The sequence below is a fragment of the Capra hircus genome, chromosome 12 (assembly GCF_001704415.2).
Source record: "Capra hircus breed San Clemente chromosome 12, ASM170441v1, whole genome shotgun sequence".
NCBI classification, from domain to species: Eukaryota; Metazoa; Chordata; class Mammalia; order Artiodactyla; family Bovidae; genus Capra; species Capra hircus.
This window is the reverse complement of record NC_030819.1, coordinates 61350048-61371179: the sequence shown is the minus strand read 5'-3', so window position 1 is coordinate 61371179 and position 21132 is coordinate 61350048. Positions and strand designations below refer to the sequence as shown.

The 21132-nt window shown below is 46.6% G+C and overlaps 1 protein-coding gene across 3 annotated transcripts in view; it reads left to right on the top strand.

Annotated features, from left to right (window-relative positions):
- The window catches only part of DCLK1 (doublecortin like kinase 1), a 350660-nt gene continuing 333943 nt past the window's right edge, over positions 4416 to 21132 (top strand). For 2 of the 3 annotated variants that reach the window (XM_018056654.1, XM_018056657.1), the window contains exons 1-2: positions 4417 to 4543; positions 10527 to 10922. In XM_018056654.1, coding sequence (XP_017912143.1) covers positions 10547 to 10922 — 376 coding nt within the window. In that variant the 5' untranslated portion in view covers positions 4417 to 4543; positions 10527 to 10546. Of the gene's footprint in view, positions 4544 to 10526; positions 10923 to 21132 lie in introns of all 3 variants that reach the window. The other variant, XM_018056655.1, reaches the window with a different exon arrangement.

Genomic DNA, 21132 nt, shown 5'->3' with positions numbered 1-21132 from the left:
GGGAGGTCCTGACAGCTGCCCACCACTGATGCTTCCAAGCCATGTCATCTGGGAAACAGTAGAGGGGCTCTGGGTTCCTAGTGAAAGTGGAGCAGAACTTGGTAGAATACAGTAGGGCTGCCAAGGAGAGGCAGGGCCCATTAGGTCTGTCCTCTGTAGATCCAAAGAGAAGAGCCAGAACCACCAGGCAAATTTGAGGGAAGCGACTCTAGGTTTTAACTTGAGGCTCTGCCGACAGGGGAGTGGGTTGTGCTGAGCACCCCTTTCCTAAAGGAAATCACATCGGAAAGTGGGATGTGAGCTTTGGGAGGCTCTCTGTCCCCTTCGGGAGGGCCTCTCGGGGTGGCAGAGTCCCTGGCTCCTTTGTACTGGTCCAGAACTTGTGTAGTTGGGACCCATATCATCATGCCTGACATGCCAAGCCAGAGAGAAATGGCCAGTTAAAAAACTAGTGTTAGAGATTTTTGTCCATCATATCTAGAATCCCCTGATCTATCCTAACTCTCAGAGGAGAACCTCATTTCTCTTCTGAATGTGCCATGTTCAGAAGCAGCCGAAGGGAGGCTGAAAGGCCCCTTGTGGTGGCGGGGATTCATGCGCAGGGTGGTGAAAACCAGACTGGCTGCCACAAGGGCCCTCATCAGGGAGTTGCTTTCATTCAGGAAGAAGGCAGAAGTAAGTGTTCTGTAATTAGAGGCGATTAGGGAACGCTGTGGGAAAGGCCATAAAGAGCCTTTACCAGATGGGAAGAAATACAAAGGACAATTAAAACGACGATCATATTCTATAAAACTATTTCCCACTGTTGTGGTGGGCACTGAATATGCTGGGTATCCCAACCCAGGAGCATGGCATGTCCCAGAGGACATGTAGAGGGCTGCATGGTCCCAGAGGAGGACTGAAGAGAGATGATGAACAGGGCAGAGTAAATTCCCCCTCCTAGAGGGAAAAACAGGAAGTGCGTCTCATTGCTAATATCCCTTATTCTGTAAACCTCTTTGAATCTGCATGATTAAGCACATTTTCTATGAAGAAGCCAATAAAAGGTATCTGAAAAAAGAAGTGTCAACTAAAAATTATTATTCTTTAGTTCTCTTTATCTTTTGTAGCCTCACCTGAAAACTTAATTTCAAGAAAGAAAATGAAAAAGCACATTTAGATCAGATTGTCCATCAACTTTGTGAACAAGCATGAAGGGCAAATGTTCTCATGAAAAGTCTTGCTCAGAGAGGACAAGCTGATGGTACCCATCACTACAGAAAGCAGTGTTCACGAAAGCAAGAGTTGTTCTCGCTCTGTTACGAAATAATAAATCCATTGGTTAAAAAATTGCATTTTTCCAGAAGAGATTACACTTCATATTAGAATTTGGTATTGCTTTATAGGCCATAGCGATTGGAAAATTGACTTGAATCTTAAACACAGGAATTTTTTAAAAATGGAGTTGGACTTGAGATTTATTAGCTATATGACTTTGGCCAAATGAAGTAACCTCCCTCTGCCTAAATTCCTTCATCTCTTAGATGAGGATAGTAATGCCTACCTTGAATGGTTCTTAGGAGGATGGAAGAAGAAAATGTACAAAAGTCCCCCAGCACAGCAAAGAGCAAGCACTCAATTAAGAGGTGACATCAACAAAACAATGTCCAAGCCATCATCATCTTGCGGGGTGCAGCTCTGTAGCTGGTCAGAGCAGCAGCTGGGGTACACAGCTTAAACAGCGTTAGTTTTAGGGAGTTCCAGTGAGATCTCTGTTGCCTTCAGATTTTAATGGAGAAAAGGATGGATTGATTCCAGTCATATCTTTGATCAGTACCCTGGTGATGTATAGAAAGTAACATCAGTTTTTGAAAATTATCTGAACAAGGAGTTTCCTGGGTTAAATTTCATTTCAATCAGGAATTATTATTGAATAGGAGTTAGATATGCCACACTGGAATAATTTTGGTACTTCTATAGTTACCTGGGGGCTTCCCGGGTGACACTAGCAGTAAAGAACCTGCCTTCTGATGCAGGGGACACAAGAGACATGGGTTCGATCTCTGGGTCAGGAAGATCCCCTGGAGGAGGCCATAGCAACCCACTCCAGTTCTTGCCTAGAGAATCCCATGGACAGAGGAGCCTGGTGGGCTAGGTTGCTGCAGAGTCAGACATGACTAAAGCGACTTAGGATGCAAGCAAACCCTCTTCAGTGGGTTTTTTGCCTGGAGAATCCCCTGGACAGAGAAGCATGGCAGGCTAGTCTGTGGGGTTACAAGAGTCAGACACGACTGCGTGACTAAGCACAGCACACATAGCTACTTCCATTAGGTTACTGGCTACCATTTAGTGCCAGCCTGCTATCCTGACTAAATGATATGACCAAAGTATAGTGGCTGATGGGTACTATTCAGTGTGCCCATCTATTTACTTATCAGTTACCCTTTGGTGTCGTGAAAGGGTTAATAATGCTCAACAGTTTCTAGTGAGAGCACATTACAACTGAGAGGATCAAACTCAAAGGTGTTTCTTTGGACATTATCTGCATATCCCAGGTTGAAGAGCTAGGAAAGAGGAAAGATATGGTTGAGTTACTTAAAGTGCTTAACAAATGACCCTGACAGAATACCCATAGGGGTTAGGAGAGGGAATATATTTCTTGGTTTAGCATTTTGGCAGAAATCACTTGGCATCTGCCATTGGAAAGATAAACAGAAACCCTTATTTCCCTTCTCATAATACATTTGGCTCCTTACTTTCTTCACACTTACCCCTTGGCCTCGTTTTGATTAGAATTTGAAGGAGCAGTCTCAGTACTTTGCATGTAGTTAATTTAGTGAGTTTATTGTACTCATCCCTGGGCTATTCAGAAGTTCAAAAATAAATATGCAGCACTTGTTGAATATGTAACGTGCATCTCATTTGAGCTGCATTTTATAACAAACGGTAATTATTTAGTATTTACATAATACTTCGAAAGTAATTCAGAATAGCTCTTATTAATAATAACTAGTCAAATGTACATAATGGGCTCAGCTGACAGAAAAAAAATTGATTTTCCATTAAAAGGTGTAAGCTCAGGAAGAGAGAGAAATACCTGTGTATTTGTGTATGTGTGAGTATTTGGGACAAATACATGTCTCAAGGGGCTTCCCAGGTGGTGCTAGTGGTAACCTGCCTGCCAAAGCAGGAGGTATAAGAGACCCAGGTTCAATCCCTGGGTTGGAAAGATTCCCTGGAAGAGGACAGGGCAACCCACTCCAGTATTGTCGCCTGGAGAATCACATGGACAGAGGAGTCTGGTGGGCTACAGTCCAGGGGGGTGATATAGAGTTGGACATGACTGAAGTGACTTAGCTCACACACACCCACACGTCTCAGGGGACATGGCCCACAGTCAGGAGATTAACTGGACCTGAATTCAGGAAGCCCACTGAACCAGGCTAAGGTTTCACGGAAGTCTGCGACCTGATCCCACTCCTTGGACTTTTGTGCAAAATCTGGAGGAAGCTGTGAGCAGTCTGGGCTCTGAGAACATTCCTGTTCCGGGAGGGAAGGCTTATGTGAGTTCATGGGGCTTTCCAGCGCTGACCGCCAGCCTTGGCAGCCACGAGGTGTCCAGTAGCGAAACTTGGCCTCTAAGTTATCAAAGGCCTGCTGTGACATATTCAGCTCCAAGCAGAGGTCACAGTTTCAAGGATGACTCAAGTTCCGGGTTCCAGCGGAGTTGATGGGTGGGATCTACGCGCAGATCTGGCCCTTCCCAATTAGGGGGCCTGAGGGTGACACTCGTGTCGGTAGGTAGGGAGGGTCAGGGGATGGTCCTCGCGAGAGATGCTGCATGGATGTATCCTGGGTGAGAACTGATGACAAGGCCATCACGTTGGCTTCCACAGTTCTGGGAATGGCGTCAAACCATGAGGTCACTTAGAAGCGTGTGTACCCTGAGGGGAGAAATGTCCCTCCTCCCCCGACGCCCGGCCTGCCCTGAGGAGGACACACCTCACGTCTCCGCCGTGCACGTTTCCCGGTTCAGACCCGGTCCACGTTCTCTCTCCCTGACCCCAGGTCCACCACCGACCGCCCCCTGTCTCCAGACACCCACTCCCGGGGCCCGGGAGGTGAGGGCGTTTGTCCAGCCAGACGCGCCGAGGTCGCGGGGGCAGGCTAGGGCGCGGGAGGCGGGGGCCCGGGGCGCAGCCGTGGTGGGTGCGCCGGGCCTGGAGGGGCGGGGGCGCGGGGCGCGCACGCGGAGGAGGAGGAGGAGGAGCGGGGCGGGCGAGCGAGTGAGCCACAAGAAAAGGGAGCGCGCCCGCCGCCGCCGCCGCCGCCCTCCTCCGGAGAGAGGCAGGAGTGAGGCTGTGCGAAGCGCCGCATTTCAATGAGGACCGGCCGAGGCGCATCCCTGCTCTAGCGGCTGCAGCCCAGACGCCCGCGCTCCCGCCGCCGCCCAGCCCCGGCCCCGCAGCCCCGCGGCCCGGCCGCGCCCAGCCCGGCGAGGACAGCGCACGAGGCGGCCCGAGCGCGGCCACAAAGACCCCCGGCGGCGTCTCTCCGCGGACCGGTGCGTGGTTTGCCTTCGCCCGGGGAAGGGAGCGGTGGGGAGGGCCGGCCGGGGCCGGGCCGAGCCTGCTCCTCCCGCAGCCGCGGGACACCGGGGGAGCGCGGGCACGGGGGGCCGGTGGGCGCCCCCTCGGCCGCCGCCGCCCCGCCCGCCCTCCGTTCCTCGAAAGGCGCTGCCCGGTCCTGCCCCGGCCGGGGGCGCTGTGTGCGGGCGGCCCCCGGGCCGCGGGCACCTGCCTCTTTTGTCTGGTGCCACCGCCGCGCTGGAAACGGGAGTCGGGCGAGCGGGGCTCCCAGCCGCCGCGTTGTTAGTGGAGAACCAGGGCGAAGGGCCGGGTGAGGTGTTGGTCATTGTCAGAACTGGCCGCGGAACGGGGACCAAGTCTGCGCCCAGAAGGAGTGGCCGGGCCAGGCCGCTTATTGTGTGTGCGCTCTCCCGTGGGCCCGGAGGGTGGAGGACGAGGGTCCGTGCATGGTGATGGGGGAGCAGGGTGGATGTAGCAAGTACATTTGCGGGGTCTCAAGTTCCTTCGGGGACTGTGAGGCTGCCCCCTGTACAAATTAGTGCCCGCAGTGCTAAAAAGCCTGCGGAGAGGAAATGGCATTCTCCTCCTAGTGGGAGCGCACGCACAGCCCCGCATTGCCCCACAAAAGGGGCGGCGGTGGAAAACCGGGTTTGCTCCGAATCACTGCTGGATTGGGCGGGGAGATGCTTGTGGGAGATGGAGCAGATGAAAGGTCTCGTTCAGACCGGCTTCCTCTCCCGGCACCTGTGAACGTGGGTCCAGATTACGGAGCACACGCGTTCAGCGGCCACGCCGCAGGGTGTTCTATGAATACGTTTTATGAATGTTCCTAAATATATCTCCTTTCCCCGGGAAAGTAGGACAGCGTTTTAAGTATGAAATGTCGCATGAATGCGGGTCAGAAAGGATTCTGAGAGAGGTTATGTGTAGAACATTGTGAAAGGTACGCTCGCATCCTGTGATAGAGCTGCGTCCAGGGTGGTGCATGCACTCTGAAGGTGTGTGTGCGCCTCGTATTGCACGCCTGTCCATCCCCCCCACATCCTAGTTCTACTGGCAAAATGTGCCTTGGAATCTCTAGGTCCAGCATCTATACAGATTTTATATAAATGTATTTAGAAACATTTATAAACACGGTGGTCTTTATGCCAGATTATTTCTTGGTCTGTGTGATGTGTGTGTGTGTGTGTGTGTGTGTGAGTGAGTGTATGAGTGTAATTTGTGAACAGGAACTCATGTGCTCATCTAGAGAAGGATGAACGTAGAGATTCTTCATGATGGTGAGAAATCCCACAGAGAACCATCTAAAACGCTGATTTCTCAGCCTGGCAGTGTTTATAGGAAAATCTCTTGATAAGAGCCAGGCTGGGGTCTTCCCCACCCAGGCCTCTATGAGCTCCCTGGCTCAGGCCATGCGGTTACTTTCATGGTATCAGGACACACCTGTGCCCAGGCCCTTGGCCGCCTATGGTCTGTGACCATGTGGCTTAGTGCTCCTTAGCTGGCTTCCACAGAAAGCAGGGGAGCCGTGGAAGTCTGGTGAAGCTTCCCCAGGTGCTCTTGATTCAAATAAATGACTAATCCATTGCTGAGCGAGGGAGAGAACACCTATTTTAGTGTCACACATAATATCTGGAACACGAGGATGTGTAGTGTGGTTTTTGACATTCATTTAGTGGTAGCTGTAGCCTTCAGAATGATTTCACTGGGAGTGTGGTATTTCTTTGTCACCAACATCATTGCTTACTTTGGAGCAGGCTCAGTGAAGGGAAGTAAAAGATCTTGGCCCTGCTGTGGTTGAATGCCTGATCCACTTTGGGAAATGTACAAATAAAACAAAATCAACTTTTCTGTTCTAAATTGATGTTTTTTTGTGTGTGGGGGGGTCTGGTGTGGAATTCTTGGTTCTAGAAGCCTTTCCCTCAAGGGGATTCCAACAATTGCTAAATCATTTGACCCTTGCCAATTACAAATCAACAAGAGCCCCTTGGAATTAGATTTGCACTCTGGCAACACAATTGTACCATCCTTTCCGCATGTCCTGTGTATTTCAGTTTATTTGGATTTGAGACGAAACGCCTAGGGTAGGAAGAATTTTTTTTTTTTCAGTTGCTAAGTCGTGTCTGACTCTTTGGGACCCTGTGGGCTGTAGCCTGCCAGGCTCCTCTGTCTGTGGGATTTCCCAGACAAGAATACTGGAGTGGGTTGCCATTTCCTCCTCCAGGGGATCTTCCTGACCCAGGTATCGAACCCACGTCTCCAACCCACGTCTCCTGTGTTGGCAGGCAGTTTCTTCACCGCTGAGCCACCAGGGAAGCCCCAGGAAGAATTATCACTGCCTTTAAAAATAAAATCTTCAACCACCAATCCGGCCTTTATACTTCACGAAGTTTGAGGAACCTGGTGAATTGGTATGACTGTTTGAGTACTGGCAGCATCATTGCCCCAACACACACTCCCTTTTGGAAGACAAAAGAACGCCTTTAAAAACAAATAATTAATAAGCGTAGGAGCAGTTATGATATCATCGGCAAAATACTTGTTCTGTTTACTCAGTTACTAGCTATCTGAAGGATTGGATAGCAACTGATACTTGTTTTGAAGTTATCTAACTTCAAAATCAGTGAAACCAGTTCATACTTACATATGGCAAATATTTTTCTGGAAAATGCAAATTTATTTTTATTTTAATAAAGTTATTTTATTATTATTGTTAATTAATTTATTGGCCTTGCCTCACTGCATGTGTCATCTCAGTTCCTTGACCAGGGATTGAACCCTTGCCCCCCTGCATTGAAAGTGCAGAGTCTTAACCACTGGACCACCAGGGAAGTCCCTGGAAAATGCCAGTTTAGGCTATCTGGGGTATTAAGTGGCATGGAGTAGTTTTCATGTCTGGAGGAAAAACTTGCCCTGAACTCCTCACTCCGGATTGAATTCCACTGCGATGCTCTTCCCGCCCCCCCCCCCCGCCCCCCGCCCCGCCTCGGGGTGCGCAGCTGGAGACATTGGAGGCCGATGACCTGCCTGGTCTCAAGCACACGGAGTCTCTCTGGCAGTTTAAGTGGTCTGACCAAGAGGAGCAAAGGCTTTCAAAAGCCTGCTTTACATGTGATGAGCAGCCGCTGGCAGGGGTCTAGGCCACTGGAACACAGAGCTCGGGTCAGAAAGGAGGCGGCGGGGGTGCCAGCTTCAGAGTCAGCTGGAGTACATCCGGGTTCAAGTCCCAAGGCCCTCAGTTAGGACTTTGGCACATGGATACAGCCCATCCCTCACTGGACTGTTGTGAGGTCTAGAGGGCATTTTTAGCATGTTACATAGCAATTGATCGCTACTTAACAGTGTCAGGCACATCACAGACATCCGATAAATGTGAGCTTTTTCCGCTCCATGCATTTCAGAAGTGCACAATCTCTGGCAGCGCATGAAGCTTTTGAGCACGAATTTTTAGTCGCTCTGAGTGGATCAGAGGTCAGTTTATGGAGGGTGAAGAAAAGGTCAGGGAGGCTTGGCAGGGCTTTGGCATTTGGGTTGTTTGGATTGACCTTCAGAATGGCGACATCGTTGTCATGGTGGGGTTTGGGGGGCACTGATAAAGTTCTAACTCCAGGAGGTGGTGGAGGACAGGGAATCCTGGTGTGCTGCAGTCCATGGGGTCGCAGAGTCAGACACGACAGAGCGATTGAACAACAACATAAAGTTCTTGCCCCCAGTTTTCATTTCCCTTATATTCTATTTCAGTGTGCCTGAAATTTTGTCATTAAGACTTCTTTCTTTGAATGCTGAGGTTTTCCCATCTTCTAGATTGTCCTATTAAAACACAGATCACCTGTGAAGGGCAATAGCACGAGCCTTCGTCAGCTAACCCCTGAGCAGGGGTGAAATAATCCCACCGGCAGCCTGCCCATGACCCAGCTCTGTCCAAAGTCAAATGGAACTGTGGGGGCACAGGTGTGCCTTCCAGAAGGTCCTGACATGGAAATGCTGGAGGGTCAGGGGTGGGCACTCATTCGGATCCCCCCTTGCTGGAAAGGGGAGATTCTCTTCCTACTAGTTCTTCCCGTGACAGAGTCAGGAACAGAAAAGCAAATTTTATTAATTAAAAATATAGTCTAGACATTACCCCAAGTGTTTCATGTGTATTCAGTTATTTAATAGCTGATATTAACTGTGAGGTAGGTACTATTGAGTTTCCCACGTGTGATGGAGGAAACCGGGGCTTAATGATGCTGAACAAGTAGATTTCTCCAGGTTACATACTTTGTTCTGGATCAAGTCTGGATCAGCATCTTTAAGCCTCAGTTTCCTCCACACAAAGAGAGAGTCTTAGTGGAAAGAAGGGCCAAGTGCCCCAAAGAAGTAACTTTGATCCCTTTTTGGTTTGATTTTGTTGTTGCTTTTCCTTTTCTTTCTCCTCTTCCATCCCTCCCTCCTTCCCTTTCTCCCCATCTCTTCCTTTTTTCCCCCCTTTTTTAAAATCAACCTTATCTGAAGCATTAAGTATAAGTAAGTGAGTTACTGTGAGTCAACTTTTCAAATAAATTTCAATTGACTATGTAGGAAATTCCCAGGTGGTACAGTGGTAAAGAATCTGCCTGTGATGCAGGAGAAACCAGTTCAGTCCCTGGGTCAGGAAGATCCCCTGGAGAAGGCCTTGGCAACCCACTCCAGTATTCTTGCCTGGAGAATTCCATGGACAGAGGAGCCTGGTGGGTTACATTCCATGGGGTTTCAAGAGTTGGACACGACTTGGTGACTAAATCACCATGTAGGAAAATCGCTTTTAAACCTATAGATATTTTTGCTCTTGGTCTGGTCATGGAGACTACACTGGGTAAAATGTTTACAATCTGACTTTTAAAAAAAAATATTCATTCATTTATTTTTTGCAATATCGGCTCCTAGCTGCAGTGTGGGGGATCTTCCTTGTGGCCTGCAGGCTTCTCTCTAGTGGCGCACGGCACCTGGAGCCTGTGGGCTCTGTAGTTGCTGCATGTGAGCCTAGTTGCTCCCCAGTTTGTGGGATCTTAATTCCCTGACCAGGTATCGAACCCGCATCTCCTGCATTGGAAGGTGGATTCACAACCACTGGACCACCAGGGAAATCCCTAAAATCTGACTGTTAAATGTTACCTGCCCTCTTTTGCAGAGAAGGCAGTGGGATCCCACTCTGGTACTCTTGCCTGGAAAATCCCATGGGCAGAGGAGCCTGGTAGGCTGTGGTCCATGGGGTTGCTAAGAGTTGGACATGACTGAGTGACTTCACTTTCACTTTTCACTTTCATGCTTTGGTGAAGGAAATGGCAACTCACTCCAGTGTTCTTGCCTGGAGAATCCCAGGGACAGGAGAGCCTGGTGGGCTGCCATCTATGGGGTCGCACGGAGTCAGACATGACTGAAGCGACTTAGCAGCAGCAGCAGCAGCCCTCTTTTGATTCCTGGTCCACCCCCACTGCTGTATGTTTTATATTTAGCCCTGGACTGATGTGAAGACTCTTGTGCTACCTACCATGAGGATTAACCTGCAGGGAGCCTTGGAGTCAGACAAACCTAGGTCAGAGTTCTTGGTTCAAGCATTTCTCAACTATATTATTTGGAGAAATTTGGGAGAAATTTTTCTGTGCCTCAGTTTTTTTTATCTGTGTATGGGGTTAATAATAAATAAACTTTGAAAGGTTTGTTGTGACTATCAGAAATAAGAGTGGTTCAAAGCCGGACGTTCTAGGTGGTCAACACATACCAGCCGTATTCTAACAAAACTGGGGTTGATTAGTACTCTGTTTCCACTGGGTCTGCCTCTTCTAAATATTTGTCTTTTCTCTCCCAAGTTGATCACTTGTATGAAACATATCATCTGTTATAGCAGTGTTCCCATCGGCTGTTGTCAAGCTGAGCCTTCCCAGTCTGGATGCTAAAATAACACCTGTGTGTGGCTGTTTGTGTTTCTGTGCCTCCTAGGTTCAGCTCTAACCGCAGTCATGTCCTTCGGCAGAGACATGGAGCTGGAGCATTTTGACGAGCGAGACAAGGCCCAGAGGTACAGCCGAGGGTCGCGGGTGAACGGGCTGCCCAGCCCCACGCACAGCGCCCACTGCAGCTTCTACCGCACCCGCACACTGCAGACCCTCAGCTCCGAGAAGAAGGCCAAGAAAGTGCGTTTCTATCGAAACGGAGATCGCTACTTCAAAGGGATTGTGTATGCCATCTCCCCAGACCGGTTCCGATCTTTTGAGGCCCTGCTGGCTGATTTGACCCGAACTCTGTCGGATAACGTGAATTTGCCCCAGGGAGTGAGAACAATCTACACCATTGATGGGCTCAAGAAGATTTCCAGCCTGGACCAGCTGCTGGAAGGTGAGCGCTGGGAGAGGCCTCCCAAGGGACCCTGGAGGGTATGGCCTCGGTTCCCCAAAGTTTGTATTATTCTCAGCATTTCTTGCTTGAACTCCAAGAGCTAGCATCTAGTCTTGTGGGTGTGGTCCTTGTATGTTACACATTTGGAAGTTCACATGGCTGTACAGTAGTGTAAAACAAAACAAAACCTAGTAATATTAGATCAGGTGACTTATATAATGGACTGATGGAAAAACTGTCTTAATTCTACAGCATCCTCTCTATTTTTTCTCATACCCATGCTACATTAATTTTAAAAGTCCATTTTTTGTATCTTTATTCAAATGGTTCATGTTCATTGCTAGCTGCAAATTGAACTTTTGCTCCCACATGTCTGCCAATACGTGAACTGAAAATAACTAATGATTCATGAAAGTTTTGAGTTGAAAGGAATCTTAGATAGATATCAAAACTATTAATTTTGATCACTGTAGGCCAAGGCCTGAAAATTCAAGTGATATATGTCTATGGTTACATGATAAGATAGTGGTGATGTTGGATCAAAAAATTAGGTTTGTTGGCTATTCTTTCCAGTATGATACATTTACATTTTAAAATTATTCTGAGGTTTGACTAATTCTAAATTTAAAGGATTGTTGTCTTTCGATGGTATTTGAGGAATTAATCTGCTCGGTTTATTTTTATTAAGTTTAACTGAGGTTAACAGTCATTATCTGTTTTAGACATTTTAAGTGGAAATAAGTCTTCCCGGGTGGCTCAGTGGTAAAGAACCCACCTGTCAGTGCAGGAGGCATGAGTTCCATTCCTGGATCAGGAAGATCCCCTGGAAGAGGGTGTGGCAACCCACTTCAGTATTCTTGCCTGGAAAATCCCAAGGACAGAGGAGCCTGACGGGCTACAGTCCTGGGGTCACAAAGAGCTGGACACGACTTAGTGACTGAGCACTCCCCAGTGAGAATAGGACTATCTGGGTCCACAGATGAGACCTGGTGTCTTATGCAAGCAGAGTAGGTTTCCTTCTCTGGAGTAGTCTATTTCAGGACTGATCCCATTTGAACTGGGCGGGAAGTCTCTGATCACCTTAGAAATCATAAGTAAAGCAAAATAATTTGGAGAAAAATACTGGGATTAAAATCATGCTGAGAGGTAAACGATCCTCTTTGGAGAGTAGATTTTTCTAAGTTGAAGTCTCAAGGTCCTGATGAAGTAATAGCACAAAGGAACACGGAAAAGGACGTTGAGAAGGTGGGGAGAGTTTGATTTCACCCTGAGTTTATCCCTACTCCAGGTATATTTGCCAGGCCCTGTGGTCTTTCTGGACCCTGGACGAGTGCCATGCCCTGACTGCGCACAGGCTAGCACTCTGGTCCTCCTTTGAAATCAGAATTTGTATGTGATTCAAGGCTCAGGGCTTCCTCTGTCTTGCTCCCATTTCTCTTCCCTTGATCCCACGGCAGGGGTGCCAGTCCACTCACAGTTTGACTGCACTTGAGAGAAGCCTGGGTTTGGTGTGTTTATTTTGTGGGAATTCACTTCTCTTTTCGATGACTCGTTACCCTGCCAAGATGCCTGCAGACTTGGCCTTTTTCCTTCTATTCAGATGCTGGAACTTCCAGTAAATTAAAGGGCAAGAATGAACATAAAACCTTTCTGTTATCAGCTTTGATTTTTGCGCCCTGTCCTTTTCATGATCTTTGGAAAAGGCAGAATAAATAATTCGGTGAGATATTCCAAGGGATCTGGATAAAGATCAACTGCAAAGTCAGGTGTGTGCCCGGTCACCTAAATCGTCACTTTAAGGGCTGATGGTGTTGTAGGGAAGATATGCCAGAATCTCAGAGCACCTTCTTAGATATCCTGGGCTTGGCAGCCTCTGGTCTAGAGTCACTTGTGCAGCATTTCCTGGGAGAGGGGTACCTCAGTCAGTTTATCACCAAGGATTGATCTGTACTCAGAAGTAGCAAAGATATTCCCATGATTCCCATCGACCAGGGAGAGGGTATGAGAGGTGGGACATGACAGTACTTCTTATCCAGGGGACCAGCAGGATCATGACATGTTGCTACCATCTTCTTGGTCAGTTTTTTAGTAGAAAAGAATGCCTGCCCCAAGAGACTGCTGTCCTGAGCGGTGATACTAATGATCGCCACAGATACGGAGCATGAGTATGGCGTATGTGAACCTATTTCATTCTTACAGTGAGCCTAGGAGGTAGGCACTGTTCATCACCCTCATCGTAACAGATGAGAAGAATGAGGCACAGTGTGCTTAAGTGATCTGTCAGGGCCACACAGCAAGAACGAGTTGGGATTTGAACTCAAGAAGGCCGATGCCAGAGTCTGGTCTCTTAACTGCCGACTGACATAAGATACCGAGTAGGGTATTCTTCAGTTCAGTTCAGTTCAGTCGCTCAGTCGTGTCCTGTAGTGGCCTTTTAAAATTGAAGTACTGTTGATTTACAATATTGTGTTAGTTTCTGGTGTACAGAAAGCTGATTGTTACGTATATATGTGTGTGTATGTGTACCTATGTATGTACATATATATACATATAAAATATTCTCAGTGGCTCTTAAATGAAATATTATTGTATTGGCTTCTTCTTGAAAACAAATGTTTTTTAACCTTGACTTAATTCCAAGAGTAGCAGAAACTGCTCCCAGAAACACTTTAATATTCTCATTTGCCTCCAAACACTTTTCTCCTCAATCAATTTGAAGTAACTGCAGATGGAATAATCTGATGTTAAAAATTCCTTTTCGGAAAAAAATACTTTTCTGATTAAATAAATGGTAACGTCACTGAAGTAGGTAAGTTTGCTTATTGGCTGCATTTAAAAACTTTTTCGGTTTTAATGCATTTTTTTCGTCTATAATACTGACAATTAGCAGGCAGCTGCACTTAGTGTTGAAATAGCTGGAAATTCATTTAGATTTGCCTCTTTGTCAATTATGTTTTTGCTTACTCTGATAAAATGCAAGCCATTGCTTCATATTCATCATTAGGTTCCTAGCTCCCACTTTACATACTAATTTTATGTAAAAGTCAATGCATGTTATTAGCGTCTCATTTCTCCTTCCATTATAATGATGTTTTAAATTAAATCATTTTAGTGGGAGCAGTGACAAGTATATTTGACTTGTAATTGTCTTTTGTAAGTTTGTTTGTTCTCACTTATCTCAGACTAGAAATCCTGACAATGACATATGTGAGTTTCTTTATTTATAATGGCTAATAGTCAGTTTCACTATTTAACTATTATTGTGCTTAAAAAAATGCCTAAGTTTAGCCAGCCAGGAATGAGCTGGCTCTTAGGCTGAAGTATGATTATATGAGTAAGGGTGTGTGTGTGTGTGTGTGTGTGTGTGTGTGTGTGTGTGTGTGTGAGAGAGTAAGGGTGTGTGTATGCATGAATGCAGGATTGTGTATCTATTTGTGCATGTATGTTTATGTATGCACACATGCACGCACATACACTTCAGGGTAGAACATAGATGACACTCCTAATTGTTTGCTTTCAACATTGCCTTTATATGTTTGAAAAAAATCGTGATGCTCAATAAGGAAAGTTGAATTGCAGGTCTATTCCTGCAAGTGATTCAATATTGCCTCTTTCTACCCAGTTTTACAGTGTTTATATTCCACTGTAGGTGTGAGGATGTTGTAAGGATAAATGAAGGAGGAACATTTAAAACCTTTGAACTCTTAGGAGAAAGGTGTAATATTATATACAACATGATATATAAATCCCAAGCTCTGATTGATTGACTGTTCTTTATCTGATGCTCAAGCATCAGGGATGTGTGCTGAAGAATAGGTGCTCCCCACCCCCACACTTTTAAATAGACTTTTATTATTAGTGCAGTTTTAAGTTGGGGGCAAAATTGAGCAGAAAGTACAGAGTTTTCCCATATCCTGGGGAACTCCCTGGTACCTCAGCTGATAAAGAATCCACCTGGAATGCAGGAGACCCTGGTTCAATTCCTGGGTTGGGAAGATCCCCTGGAGAAGGGAAAGGCTACCCACTCCAGTATTCTGACCTGGAGAATTGCATGGACTGTAGAGTCTCTGCTGCTGCTGCTGCTAAGTCGCTTCAGTCGTGTCCGACTCTGTGCGACCCCAGAGACGGCAGCCCACCAGGCTCCCCTGTCCCTGGGATTCTCCAGGCAAGAACACTGGAGTGGGTTGCCATTTCCTTCTTCAATGCATGAAAGTGAAAAGTGAAAGTGAAGTCACTCAGTCGTATCCAATTCCTAGCGACCCCATGGACTGCAGCCCACCAGGCTCCTCTGTCCATAGGATTTGCCAGGCAAGAATACTAGAGTGGGGTGCCATTGCCTTCTTCCTGTATAGTCTATGGGGTTGTAAAGAATTGGACATGACTGAGCAGCTTTCCCTTCCCATATCCCCCTGCATCCACCCATAAACAGCCTTTCCCATTATCACCAGAGGGGTAAGTTTGTTACAGTCGATGAGCCTACATTGACAGGTCATTATCATCCCAAGTCCATAGTTTACACAAGGGCTCACTCTTGGTGTTGTACATTCTGTGGGTTTGGACAAAGGAATAATGATGTGTATCCATGAGTGTGGTATCATACAGGATAGTTTCACTGCCCTAAAAATCCTCTCTAATCTGCTTATTCATCCCTCCATGCCTCAATCCCTGGCATCCATTGACCTTTTTACTGTCTCAGTAACATCCTTTAATATCCTGTGTGAATGAAGAGCCAGAGTTTCCTTTAAGCAATAGGGTAGAAACACGCAAGTGTGCTGTCTTCTGGATACGAGTAAGTTAATATGTACATGACATCTGCATGTATTAGAAACAAGTCCCTGGGTTCCTGGGCTCCCAAGCTGTGACATGCTGTGACATGCCCCCTACCCCCTTCCCTCCCCCACCCCACCATGGGCACTGCTTGATTCCAAATCCCCAGCCTAAGGGCTTTTCCCAAGTCCCCATCAGAATTAATCTCTCAGGAATAAACCCATACTTCACCCCAAAGTCAGGGAATCTCTCCAGTTGTGATTTCCAGGGCCCCCACCTCTCTTGGCAACTTTCCCCCGACATGTTGTCATCATCTATCAGTACTTTTCCCCTCTAATTTTCTACCTGACTCTATGCCTCTCTCTGCTCTGTTTAAAGATTTTTTAAATTTAAGTTTTGAAAAACTGTAAAACATGCCTGTCTAAAATCCCCCTGTGGCCAGTAGTTAACTAGTTTTTTTAATTTCCATCCTCTCAGAGACACCAGTGTTTGTCAAGAATATGCATATCATTTGCCTATAAGTTAACGTTCCTTGCTCACATGTTGGCACTGTGCTTTACACGCGTAACCATATACTCTAACATGAGTCTGGAGCCACTGCAGTCTTTTTTCCTAACCTCAGAGTATCCCTCACACAATGTGCCATTTTTTAATTTAACCAGTCTTCTAGCTATGGGCCTCTAGGTTGTGTCCGAACCTTTGTTATTAGAAACAGTTTTGATGGGAATATCCTTGGATGTTAAGTTTTCCACTCATGTAGGGGAATATGCTGCTGCTGCTGCTAAGTCACTTCAGTCGTGTCCGACTCTGTGTGACCCCATGGACGGCAGCCCACCAGGCTCCCCTGTTCCTGGGATTCTCCAGGCAAGAACACTGGAGTGGGTTGCCATTTCCTTCTCCAGTGTATGAAAGTGAAAAGTGAAAGGGAAGTCGCTCAGTCATGTCTGTCTCTTCACGACCCCATGGACTGCAGCCCACCAGGCTCCTCTGTCCATGGGATTTTCCAGGCAAGGGTACTGGAGTGGGGGGCCATCGCCTCCTCCAATATCCGGAATAGGGAAGTCTACAGGGACAGAAAGTAGATGCACAGGCTCAATTCCTGGAAGTAGCATTGCTGGAGAGAAGTACAGGCATTAAATTTTTAAGAGCTATTAGAAAATTTCTCTTCATAGAAGTGGTACCAGTTTGTCCTCCCCATTAGTAATGTATGAGAGTGGCTGTTTCCCTATGAGACAGTGTGTTACCAAATGTTTTGTCATTTGCCAATCTGTTAAGAAAAGCGTGTACCCTCTGATAGTCTTAAATTTCATCTTTCCCTGTCTATTTTTTTCTCCATAGCTTTTGTCCATTTTTTCTACCAGGTTGGGGTCTTTTGTTTTTATCTAATTGACTTCTAGAATTTTTTTTTATTTTTAAGATATTAGCCCTTTGTGATACTAATTTCAAGTATGTGTTTTTCCAGATTGTCCTGGAGTGATTTTGTTTATTGTGGTTTTTTTTTTTTTTGGGGGGGGGAGCAGATTTAACAAAATTATATAATCAAAATGGATCAATCTTTTCATTTATGGCTTGAATTTCATGCTTCTTGTCCTCTGGGTTCAGATTATAAGATTGTTGCTCTCCTTTTCTTCTAATGTTTTTATGTTTTCATTAAAAATATTCTCATGGAAGTTGTATTAGTATACTATTTGAAGAAAGGCTTCAGTTTTACTTTTTGCAGGATGCCTGCCTCATTTTTAAGAGTTTAAGTTTTGAAATTAATTTGGACTTAATAGAAGTGTCACGGAGATGGCAGGTTACCATATACCCTTGACCCAGCTTCCCATGAGGGACCATCTTGCACAGCCAAGGCACAATTATCAAAGTAAAAACTAACTTGAGAACAATCCTGGCAACTAAACTATGGGCTTTATTTGGCTTTCATTAGTTTCTCCATTGGCCTTTTGTTGATGCTGTTTCAGAATCACACATTGCATTTATCTTTATTATTTTTTTTGAAAAATCTTAAAAATATTTTTACTGGAGTATAGTTGCTTTACCTTGCTGTGTTAGTTTCTGCTGTACAGCAAAGTGAATCAGCTACATGTTTACACATATCCCCTCTTTTTTGAGTTTCCAAACATTGCATTTAGCTATCCTGCCTCCTCCATCTCCTCCAAGCTCCGGCAGTTCTTAAGTCTTTGTCTTTAATGACTTGACAGTTGGAAGAGTACTGGTCAGTTATTTTGTAAAGTGTCCCTCAGCTTGGGGGTATTTACCTGGCGTTTAGGTTGAAGTTACACATTTGTGGCAAGGATGCCCCAGAAGTGAAGCTGTGTCCTCCTTGGGGCATCGTTTCAGGAGTGCATGATGTGGCCTTGCCTTGTTGCTGGTGAGGTTAATCTGTTGATTAAGGAGTGTCTGCCAGTTATTTTCACTCTGAAGTTACTCTTTTCCTCTTTGTAATTAATGAATATTTTGAGGAGGAACTTTGTGGCTTTTAAAATAACTTTTGCCTCTGAATGTTGGTGTTTCTTGCTGGGTTTTGTCTGTACCAATGATTATTAAGGTGTTCAAAGAGTGACTTTCTGTTTCCCTCTCGACTTACCTCACCTTTAAACACTTCCTTCACTTTCCTGTCTTTGCATTATCTGCTGTGACATCATCAACTCCATCATTTTTACCACTTTTAAGGCCAGTTAGGAGAAGGCAATGGCACCCCGCTCCAGTACTCTTGCCTGGAAAATCCCATGGACGGAAGAGCCTGGTGGGCTGCAGTCCATGGGGTCGCAAAGAGTCGGACACGACTGAGTGACTTCACTTTTCACTTTCATACATTGGAGAAGGAAATGGCAACCGACTCCAGTGTTCTTGCCTGGAGAATCCCAGGGACGGCGGAGCCTGGTAGGCTGCCGTCTGTGGGGTCACACAGAGTCGGACACGACACGCGACTTAGCAGCAGCAGCAGCAGTCCCAGATCAGACCTTTCTTCATCACTTCAGTTACCTGGATATATTCACCCTATTTGTGGTGGTTCTGTAGCTAAGTCCTGTCGGATTTTTTGCGACCCCGTTGACTGCAGCACGCCAGGCTTCCCTGTCCTTCACTGTCTCCCAGAGTTTGTTCAGACTCATGTCTGTTGAGTCGATGATGCCATCTAACCATCTCATCCTCTGTCGTCTCCTTCTCCTGCCTTCAGTCTTTCCCAGCATCAGGGTCTTTTCCAGTGCGTCGGCTCTGCGTTAGGTGGCCCTCTCACCCTGAGTCCTTTCATCTTGTCACATACAGATGTAATCCCATTCTTTAAGATTATTCGGAATTGCACCTTCTTCTCATCTCTGGATCCTGTTAAATGGTGTCACCATCTGACTCAACATCACCCTTGGCTTCTCGTTTTCTTCATCCCACAGATCCAAGCTGTCGCCATTTACTGTTCATCCTTAAGACGCCTCTTCAGTTTGCTTGTTCCTTTTTTACCACCATTATTATAGTTTTTGAGTTCTCAATACTGTTTTTAAAATGTACTTTTTTTTTTTAAACTGATGGAGTAACACATTTTTATGCGGTGAGCATCATAGAAAGCTCTGGAAGATGCAAAAAAGTTTTTAAAAAAGTAAGTAATAACTCCTCATATTCCTGCCACTGACTTCTGTCATCTCTTCCCTGTACTATTAGGCCCCTAAGCTAAAAGCATACACCTTAGTTTTTCTTTTTCAGTTTGTTTTCTCTTTTCTTTTTATAGCATCTGCATTTGCCCCTGCTTTCCATTACTATTACAACCTCTGTTTTTTTCTTGGAGAATAATTGCTTTACAGTGTTAGTTTCTGCTGTACAACAGAGTGAATCACACACACACACACACACACACACTCACACACACTCACACACACATCCCCTCTCTCTTGAGCCTCCCTCCCACCCCTCTATCCGAACCCTCTGGGTCATCACAGAGCCTGGAGCTGAGTTTCCTATGCTATACAGCAGCGTCCTGCTGGCTATCTCTTTTACACATGGTCGTGTGCGTATGTTAATCCTAATCTCCCAGTTTGCCCCTCCCTCCCATTTCCCCTCTGTGTCCACGTCCTTTCTCTGTGTCTGCGCCTCTATTCCTGCCCTGTAGACAGGTTTATCGGTATCATTTCCCTAGATTCCACATGTATGCGTTCATATACAATATTTGGTTCTCTCTTCCTGACTGACTTCACTCTGTATGAGTCTCTAATTCTATCCGCACCTCTGCAAATGACCCAATTTTGTGCACTTTTATGGCTGAGAAATATTGCACTGTATGTAGGTACCACATCTTCTTTATCCATCTTAGGCGAGGTCCTTTAGGACACGTGTCCCACACAGCAGGCTTCAAGCCAGTTTTCTTGCCGAGACGCCAGGCTACAGGCGAAGCATTTTCTGTCGCACTTTGCTTCGTGTCCACAGAGGATACAGCCCACGATCTTTATCATGTTTCTCTCTGTGGCTCCTGTGCTTCTGTCTGTTCTGGCCTGTCTCCCGTGACCCACTGATCTGGGCTCCGCTGCTCTCTTTCCTCCTGCTCCCCCACCTCTGGGCCTCCCCACTCTCAGCGAGGACGGCACTGGTGGGTGCCCTCCTGTGGGTGCACGGCCGTGCCATGGTTAAGCTGGGGGTGGCCCTGAGCAAACTGCCTCGCTCCTTGTGCGTCCGTGCGCCCTGGGAGAAGAGGTCTGTTCGTTCTTAGCTCATCGAGTCATGGTGAGGATTGCAGGTCGCATCGCATGGGTTTCAGCAGGATCTGCTGATGGCAAACACTCAACCTGTTCTGCTATTAGCATCTCCCCGCTCGACCCCTCAGCCAGCAGACACGCAGGTCTCTCACAGTCTGAACAGTCCTTGGCTTTGTCCTGCTTACCTCTCAACCACGAGCTCTTCCTCCATGAGGAATATTTGCATTTGCTGTCTCTACTTCCTCAACTTCCAGTCATACCTCAGCTCCTTAGTTAGCATCATTACACTTATTGTTTTGTATCAGTGTTTCTGGACATCAGGGAGCTTGTTGGAGGCCTCAGTGTTAGCGTGGTAGTGGCAAGAATGCAATAAATATCACTGAAAGAAAGAGGAAAGAGAGGCCGAATGGATGAATAAATGAATGAGAGCAACCTGGCATCACTGCCCAGCTGAAGTGGCCGTTAGGAGGCCACACATGGCTTCCTCGTGGCCCGGCCGGTGGTCTGTTAGGAAACTTCGTTTTCTCCGCTGGTGCTGGAGCGTCAGATGCTGATGTCTGGGTCCCTCCCATCCGCGTCCTCACCTCCCCCTTGCTCGCCATGGCCCCAGGTACCTCATCTCTCAGCTTCCTTCAACGGCCCCTCCGTCTCTGGGCGCTCTCTCAGTGCTGGCGTTGCCCTGACTTCACCTTGGCCAGCTGGGTGGGGTCTCTCTGAACATTTTCTTTAGTTCCCATAACTGCAGCTACCCCATGCATCCCCTT